This window comes from Camelus dromedarius, chromosome 1 (genome assembly GCF_036321535.1).
Source record: "Camelus dromedarius isolate mCamDro1 chromosome 1, mCamDro1.pat, whole genome shotgun sequence".
In the NCBI taxonomy this organism is placed as follows: Eukaryota; Metazoa; Chordata; class Mammalia; order Artiodactyla; family Camelidae; genus Camelus; species Camelus dromedarius.
This window is the reverse complement of record NC_087436.1, coordinates 12,848,532-12,857,103: the sequence shown is the minus strand read 5'-3', so window position 1 is coordinate 12,857,103 and position 8,572 is coordinate 12,848,532. Positions and strand designations below refer to the sequence as shown.

The 8,572-nt window shown below is 38.0% G+C and overlaps 1 protein-coding gene across 1 annotated transcript; it reads left to right on the top strand.

Moving 5' to 3' along the window:
• The first annotated feature begins 611 nt into the window (after window positions 1-611).
• Window positions 612-8,303, top strand: FGB (fibrinogen beta chain). Its single transcript, XM_010980317.3, has 9 exons — window positions 612-771; window positions 1,000-1,020; window positions 3,366-3,557; window positions 4,041-4,224; window positions 5,129-5,356; window positions 5,903-6,016; window positions 6,383-6,508; window positions 6,738-7,023; window positions 7,639-8,303. Exons 1-9 carry the CDS (start codon window positions 700-702, stop codon window positions 7,868-7,870), a joined length of 1,455 nt encoding a protein of 484 aa, XP_010978619.1. The 5' UTR covers window positions 612-699; the 3' UTR covers window positions 7,871-8,303.
• The last annotated feature ends 269 nt before the right edge of the window (window positions 8,304-8,572 follow it).

Genomic DNA, 8,572 nt, shown 5'->3' with positions numbered 1-8,572 from the left:
ATTTTTACATATTAATAGAGAACAAAATATAAAAGGTGGTCAAGGCAGCAAAAAGAAGATAGCATTTTCTTTTTGATGTTGGTCTATCAGAGTGTTTGTCATAAATTGTAATTTTGTTACTCTGATTAATGTCTGAAAGAAAAGATAAACACATGGTAACATAATGTTATCCTTGATTTTAATGGCCTTTTTAAAAACTGAACTACAGGATTACCTGAAAACTTATCATTTATGGTAAACCTTTAGTTTGCTCACAGTGTTAGTGGGTGCCTTGTAAATGGGTCCAATTTTTTTGTGCCTGGATTAAAAATTGTTTTTTTCCTCACACATTCTTTGGGAGCCTGTGCAGCCTCCTTATTAATTTACAGGAAGAGTGATGATACACAGCTCTTTTAAAAATGTTCTCATTTCCCATCATACTGTCCAATTAAATGAATTGAAGGACTTTGGTGTTTCTAAACTCAGCCAACGGAGAACAGTTGTATGAGAAGTAAATAAGTCTTGCTGGGAAGATGTTGCTTAAGGGATAAAATGGTTCAGCCAACAAGTGAACCAAAAAATTAAACATTAACTAAGGAAGGTCCCCACTTCTAAAGGCATACCCAGCAGGGGATTCAGGTATATATATAGGCTGGAGGCTCTCTCAGTTAAGTTCACAAGCAAAGGACGGCTTCTTGGAACTTCCAAAACTTTAAAACCATGAAACATCTATTACTGTTTCTATTTTGCATTTTTATTGTTAAGTCCCAAGCTGCCACTGACTACGACGAGGTAACTTTTAAATGTTATTATTATATCTTACTAACATGATTAAAATAAACTATAACCTAAGCATAATATTTGTATTTATTTTTAATGAAATTAACATTGATTTTAGTTATGAGATTGAATGATTAATCTCAAGACCCATTTTTTTAAAAAAGAATGTTGCATAGTATTTCTTATATAAAACAAAATAATGATTTCTTGTTTTCTGGTTTGTCACTTTTATTTTCCCAGGAAGAAGATGACAGAGTTAAGGTAAGACGTGTTTTTCTCACTTGTTGTTAGCCTGGGTACTACGATTTTCATTTAGTTCTAACAATACGTTATGACAGTTATGAGAACAAAACTCTGAAAATTTTGCAGACTGTAAAATAATAAAAGAGCAGTGTTTTAAAGAAAAAAGCTGTGGAATCTAGGTGACTCTTTCATGAAGGATGGTAGTATATGGGCCCTGAAATTACTGGCTATTTATGAATGAAAATTGTATACTATATCTAAAAGCAGAATAGATCAAGTGTGGCGATAGAAAACTAAAAGCTGTGTTTTTTTTTAAATGAGAAATTTATTTATTGTTAGTATTAGTGGTTATGAAATATAGAGCTCCATTTAATTTATTCCTTTGGCAAACAGTTCTCCTTCAAGCACTGTCTTTGCTAATTTATTCCTGTTGGTTTGGAGATGTCAAAAATACAAAAATGCACTCAGAGAAGTGAATATTTAAAGAATTTTAATTTTATTATCAGATGACGCCTGATCAAATTTCTTGTACATTGCATAATATCGCCACATTATAAATAAAAGGACACAGTAATACTTCAATGAAGAGATTCATTTCGGATCACATGTTGCATTTGAATGGAACCTAAATATTTTAATTATCAAACTATACATGTAAAAAGATAGTTCTCTGGTTAATTGATTAGGAAAGAAAAATGTAAAGAATGTGTAAGAGTAAACTTTTATAAAGTACTTGACCGAATAAAGTACTTGACTAAGTATTTTTACATTCTGCTCACCAATTGATACACAGAGACGGTATTCTTCATAAACCTAAATACCTACACAATTGTTTTAAATATTTTTTGTTTCCTTTTCTCTAGTAAAGTTAGATCATCCATGCTACCTCTCTAATGGGACTCTGAAATAAAAAGAATATATTTTTCTTCTGTTACAATTGGATTTGTAATAAACAGATGAGTCACATTTCATAAAATTCCTGTTAGAACAGATCATCTCTGGCTGGGACCATGTCTTCAGTATGAAATATGTTATTTTCCCTAAATCTTCATACATTTTTTTAATTGCAGTCACACATAACAGATGTAGTTTTAAGTTCACCAGTTAAGCAGGGGAATCTGGAACTAATCCGCCTGGGTTTAAAGCCTAGCACTCTTCCACCAAGTGTTACAAAATATTGTAAGCTACTGAATAAATGACTGCAAAATTCCAGAGTCATTCGATGACTTCTAGGCTCATGAAACAGCTAGAGAGCTGAGTCTCTGCTTCATATCTAGTCATTTGTTAATTTGTAATTCAGCCCCCAAAGGTGTAATTACTGACAAAGACCGTATGATAATACAGTTTAATCCAAGCTGGCACTTTTGTATTGCATTGCATATTTCTTACTTTACTATCTTTTAATGTAATATTTTGTAAGTTAGCAAATATAATTTTAATTGCAATGTGCATGCCTTGAGAATTATTTGAAATATGAGAAAATCATGGCCTTTGATAAAGAAATCATGTAAGAAATTTCATGAGAATGGTTTAACAATTTTGTTTATAGATGATAAAGATAAGACTGGAGTTAATAGTGGAGAAGCCATTCATTGTAGCATCTAAGTGTGAATGCAATAAAAATAATAATGAATAATTAACATGTGCCAAGTACTCTTCTAAGGGTGTCATATGCAATAGGTCATTTAATCCTTATGATCATCTTATATGGTAGATACCATTATTATCCCTGCTTTACAGGTGAAGTGACATGCCTAAGGTCTTTATAGCTAGTACGTGGTAGGGTCAAGACCTGAAACCCAGCATCTGGCTCCAGAACACCTTATTCCTCTTTAGACATGTTAGAGTCAGTGGTTGTCTTATTACAAATCAATCTCAGGTAAATTCCACTTTTAATAAAGCTGTGTTTGTTGCCTCTTAAATATAATCATATAGGAGCTAGCCAAATTAATCATCATTTCATAAAAATTGGAAGTGAAAAAATAATGACAGGAATTTAGGAATCCAAGTGGCTTGAGAATGTTTATTCCCTCTGACAGTGTAGACTTCTGACTATTGTGCGTTCCAGTGTATAGAACTCAGGAATCTGAGGTCGTTGTTTTTCATTGTTGGATGCATCTTTATTTTAAGTCCTCTTTTTAGAGACTACCTCAAGCACAGTGGCTTTTTGCGCTGTTCTTTCTACTGTTACTGTAGAGGCCTCAGGATCCGATGGATTTAGCAACGACAACTCACCAGTTGATGGACCTTCAGGAAATCATCAGTTGTCTGATAACCTAAGTTGTAGAACGAGGGTGTTGGAATAGCTACATCTCAAATCGTCTGTAACACACTGCATTTTATTTCTGCATGGTTCCCTGAAGGTTCGTCTGGATGCCCGCGGCCATCGACCCTATGACAGGAATAGGGAAGAAGCTCCCAGCCTGAGACCTGTCTCCCCTCCCATCAGCAAAGGTGGCTATCAGCCTCGTCCACCCAAAGTAGCTGCCAGCCAGAGGAAAGTGGAGAGAAAACCCCCTGATGCTGGAGGCTGTCTGCATGCCGACCCCGACCTGGTGGGTACACTGCTGTCTCTCGCAGGGCCGGGCCTTCCAGGCAAAGGAAGCTTGCATTCATCACGTCTTCCTGATGTCGCGCTGACCCACGTTACCATCACTGTTACTTGTTTCTTTTGGATATAAATACAAAACATAAACTTATTGGGCCTTGGGTTAATGGTGTTTTTTTAGTTTTCTCTGGTCTGAGCCCAAGGTTACAGATTAGGACACGTGGCATTGCCTTTCCCTTTGTATTTTGTCCACTTCACCTGTTCAGATGGTAATATTTTCATAGCCTAGCTACCCTCTGTGGTAAGGATCATTTTTAATCTTCATAGGAATATGATAAGACTCTAGAACTTCTAGTCCTACATGAAGACATCAAATTGCAAGTTTTTATATCAGCAAATGATATCATTGAATTTTCACTCTGTGCTGTTTTCACCAATATCCATAACCCAGATCCTTCCCCTAATGTTGGCTGTTTTCTTTGTTTTGCAGGGCGTGCTGTGTCCTACAGGATGTCAGTTGCAAGACACTTTGCTAAAACAGGAAAGACCCATCAAAAACAGTGTAAATGAGTTAAATAGCAATATAGAGTCTGTTTCCCAGACCTCTTCTTCCACCTTTCAGTACATGACTCTGCTAAGAAACATGTGGAAAGAGAGGGAGAAGCGAGTAAAAGGTAGATATCCTTGTGTTTTCTGTTTGATTCTGCTATAAAATGGAAACTGTTAGACTGTGGGAATGCATAATTATGAGAAGATTCAAATTTCTAAGAAGGTCGTTATGAGCCTGGTGACCCTAAGGTCCTCACTGAGGCATCTTTACCTGCAACCCCCAGATAAGCACTATTCAACTCTTCTTCCCAGTGTGGTACCAGCGAGGGCGACTGTCTAGGAAAAATTTCACCATCGAGTCTTTATTTTTAGTCTATAAGAAACTGCGACTCTAAGACAGGGTGAAAGTTTAGCATTCATAGATTTAACATTTGAGGTTTTGAATATGAGCGGGTCATCCATGATATACTCAACTGAATTGCAGATAAGAATCCTAATCTTTGAAACTTGAGATCTGAATTTTGAGCGATTGGCTCGGTGGTCAGGATCAGCTAGTGAGTGAGCCTGGCACAGGCGTCTCAGGGAGTAGCATATCCAAATTTGGACATTTTTCAAAGGGATCATGGCATGTCTCTTGTAAATTTCAAGCAGTTATGTGAGATGGATAAGTAAGTCAAGCGTATCCACTCCGTGAGGTGTTGAGCTTCTGAGATGGAAGGCCTACATGCTGCTTTCTCCTTTTCTCCTCACCAAAGAAATAATCAACCTATTGTGTTTATTATTAGGCTTAATTTTTAGCTCAATCTAAGGTAAATTACTACTTTAGTAGCTAGACTGTGTGTTGATTTGTGCCATAGGCCAAATAATCTCTCCTAAGGACAACTGCGTGTCATGACTTCCTGATAATCATTCAGTGTCTGTTAGTTTATTCTCAGAAAAATCAAAATCACAGTTCTGCAGGTGAATACATTTAGTTTCTTTTATGGAGAGGAAATACTAACTGTTCCCTATGTAATTTCATTTTTCCAGATAATGAAAACGTAGTAAATGAGTACTCCTCAGAGCTGGAGAAGCACCAGTTATACATAGATGAGACCGTGAATAGTAACATCCCAACAAACCTTCGTGTGCTCCGTTCAATCCTGGAAAACTTGAGAAGCAAAATACAAAAGTTAGAATCGGATGTCTCGGCGCAGATGGAATACTGCCGCACCCCATGCACAGTCACCTGCAACATTCCCGTGGTGTCTGGCAAAGGTAACCAGCTCACACACTTACTCCTAGAGGGTCCCGGAAGAACTCACACCCTCTAAAAATAAGAGAACTAAAGGAAGTCCAGTGGGTTTTCCCCGACAGATCCTAATGGCATTTCAGCGCGTCCTGAAGCTATCCCCAGCATGCTGTGTTCTGACTTAGCCTAATGCCTTCGCCAGTTTTTGATGAGTAGGAGCAGTGCAATGACATTGGTAGCTACAGGGGTATAATATACACTCTTGCTTGGACAGACAGGGGAACCATTGATGTAGGAATGAAGTTTTCCATCCTGTGTGTGCTGGAAATTTACAGATATCACAGGACCCAAAAGGTGGAAAAGGGCTTTTTTTCCATCCCCTAGGCACACAGAGTTCCTCAAATCCGAGCTTGATTTTCACTAAAAGGAAGATTTTCTGAAACGTATTCTCAGATATCTAAAATAAAACATTTCTAAGTCCTACGGAATCAGTTATATTGTAGAATGAGTGACTACAGGCTAGGTAATTACGTTGTGGCCCCTAAATATAATATGTTATCTTATGGTTGCAGAATGTGAAGAAATTATCAGGAATGGAGGTGAAACATCTGAAATGTATCTCATTCAGCCGGAAGGGGCTATCAAACCGTATAGAGTCTACTGTGATATGAAAACAGAAAGAGGAGGTAAGTGTTTGCTACCTGTTGACCGACTATGCTGAAATTATGTTGATTATATAAAAATGCCAGGAAATAAAACCTAGCTTTAACATGACAAGCAATGAGCTATTTGATTTGGAATTCAGTTTGCTATTTTAAACTTCTAAAAATATCTATGATTCACAATTTGGGGTAAGATAAAGCCCTTGTAATTTCCAAAGAGTCTAAGAGTCTTCATCTCGTGTTTATTTTCTTAGTGGATCTCTTTTGAAGCACTAAATATAGGTGACATACATTAAATTAAATGGACAAGGAATTCAGACATGCCCCTCAAAGTGACATTATTTGTTAGTGGTTAATAATATGTGCTGTTTTTGTTTCTTTCAACCAAAGGATGGACAGTAATTCAGAACCGTCAAGATGGTAGTGTTGACTTTGGCAGGAAATGGGATCCATACAGACAAGGATTTGGAAATATTGCAACCAATGCAGATGGGAAAAAATACTGTGGTGTGCCAGGTAAAAACTGGGAGTACAAAATAAAATCATTCTATTTCAAATACTTTTTTTTTTCCATTTGAAAATGTGTTCAAACTGTGAAAAGTATTAGCAGTCTGTTTTTAGGAGTCTTAGGAGGTCAAGAAGAATTTATAAAAAGAGTATAAAAGCCAATGATAAGTGAAGAAAGGCATTTTTTGGTTTCCAAAGTTCTTATTTTTAGCGAGACTTTATTTTATTTTCCCTTTAGGTGAGTACTGGCTTGGGAATGAAAAAATTAGCCAGCTTACCAGAATGGGACCCACAAAGCTTTTGATTGAAATGGAGGACTGGAAAGGAGACACGGTGAAGGCAATCTATGAAGGTTTCACTGTACAGAACGAGGCCAACAAATACCAACTGTCAGTGAGCAACTACAAGGGAACAGCCGGCAATGCCCTCTTAGAAGGGGCTTCTCAACTGGTGGGAGAAAACCGGACCATGACCATTCACAACAGCATGTTCTTCAGCACATACGACAGAGACAACGATGGCTGGTATGTGCTGGCCCTTCCCTCCTGCTCCCTCCACCAAGCTAATATTGCCACTTGGAGCCACTGATGGGAGTGGATGTCAAAAGTAACATAACCATCATTTCTTGGGTACTTCCTGTGTGCCAGCCCCTGTACCAAGCCCTTCCTGGATCCCTCTAAAGCATTTCTGCTCTAAGGTTGCCATTCTTAGCCTCATTTTACAGATGAAGTGTAGAGAGATGAAGTAATTTACCCAAAGTCATGCAACTGTAAGAGATACACATGGAATTCGAGCACAGTAACTTCCTAAGTAGTGAGTGTTCAGACAGATTCCTATATCTCTGTATTAGTTGGTGTATATTGAAACCTCCATTTCATTTTCCAGAGATCTGTAACACTAAAGGATCTGAAAGCTATCAATTTAGGGTAAAGTAATGAATGTAGATGAATTTGCCACATAGGCCCAGTTCTCTCCTTTTCTTGCTATAGGGCAGAGAAGGCCTTTTGTGTACTAGTGTGACTTTACGTACAAAACCAGAGGGAAGGAATGCCGCTCGTAGCACTGTTCTCTGGGTGCTTTGCAGAGAATTGCCTTGACAGCACAACAGTTCTAATCACCCCAAACAAATTTCCTTTCAGGAAAACTACAGATCCCAGAAAGCAGTGTTCTAAAGAGGATGGTGGTGGATGGTGGTATAACAGATGCCACGCAGCCAATCCCAATGGCAGATACTACTGGGGTGGACATTACAGCTGGGACATGGCGAAACACGGCACAGACGATGGAGTGGTGTGGATGAACTGGAAGGGGTCCTGGTACTCAATGAAGAAGATGTCCATGAAGATCAGACCCTTCTTCCCAGAGCAATAGTCCCCAAAAGTAGATTTTTATTCTGCCTTATGTAACAACATTTTTGTATTCTCATGTCATCAGAATTTTCATTCAAACATTATATCCCTCTAAAGCTATAAAAAAATTAGTAAATGTGACTTTTTTGGGAAAAGTATTTAGGATAAATGACATTAAAAGCAGCCCATGATCTTCTTTCGTATTCATCATTTATACTGCGCACCAAGAAGTAACTAAAAGAATAATTGCAGATAGTCAGTGTTCATAATTTCAATTCCATTGGATTGTGAAAAGTTTTAAATGAGGAAGAGGAATTTTCTACCCTTGTGGGAAAACTGAGGTGGACTAAAAACTTGTGTTTGAAAGTCCACTTTGAACCTCTATTTATTTATGTAAGATCCGTCACAGAAAATTCAACAGGATTTATTCATTAAATCGGTTTCTGTTACAATAAGTCAATGTTTCCTTATTTTGTAATCCACAGGGCCACTGAGTCAGGCTTTAAACTTGTAAGAAAAGAGAAGCAGTCCCAACCTCAAGTAGCTAGTGATCTGGCACCGGACACCTGCATGTTCAGAATCTCACTCTACCCTGAAAAGCCACTGCTCTGCCAGGTAGCTAGACACGGGGAGCAGAGGTCCCAAGGGGACAGACAGGGTCAAGTCTTCAGCATTGTTTCTTGAGGGTAACAGGCGAGGCAGGAAGCAGCATTTGCCTCCCGCA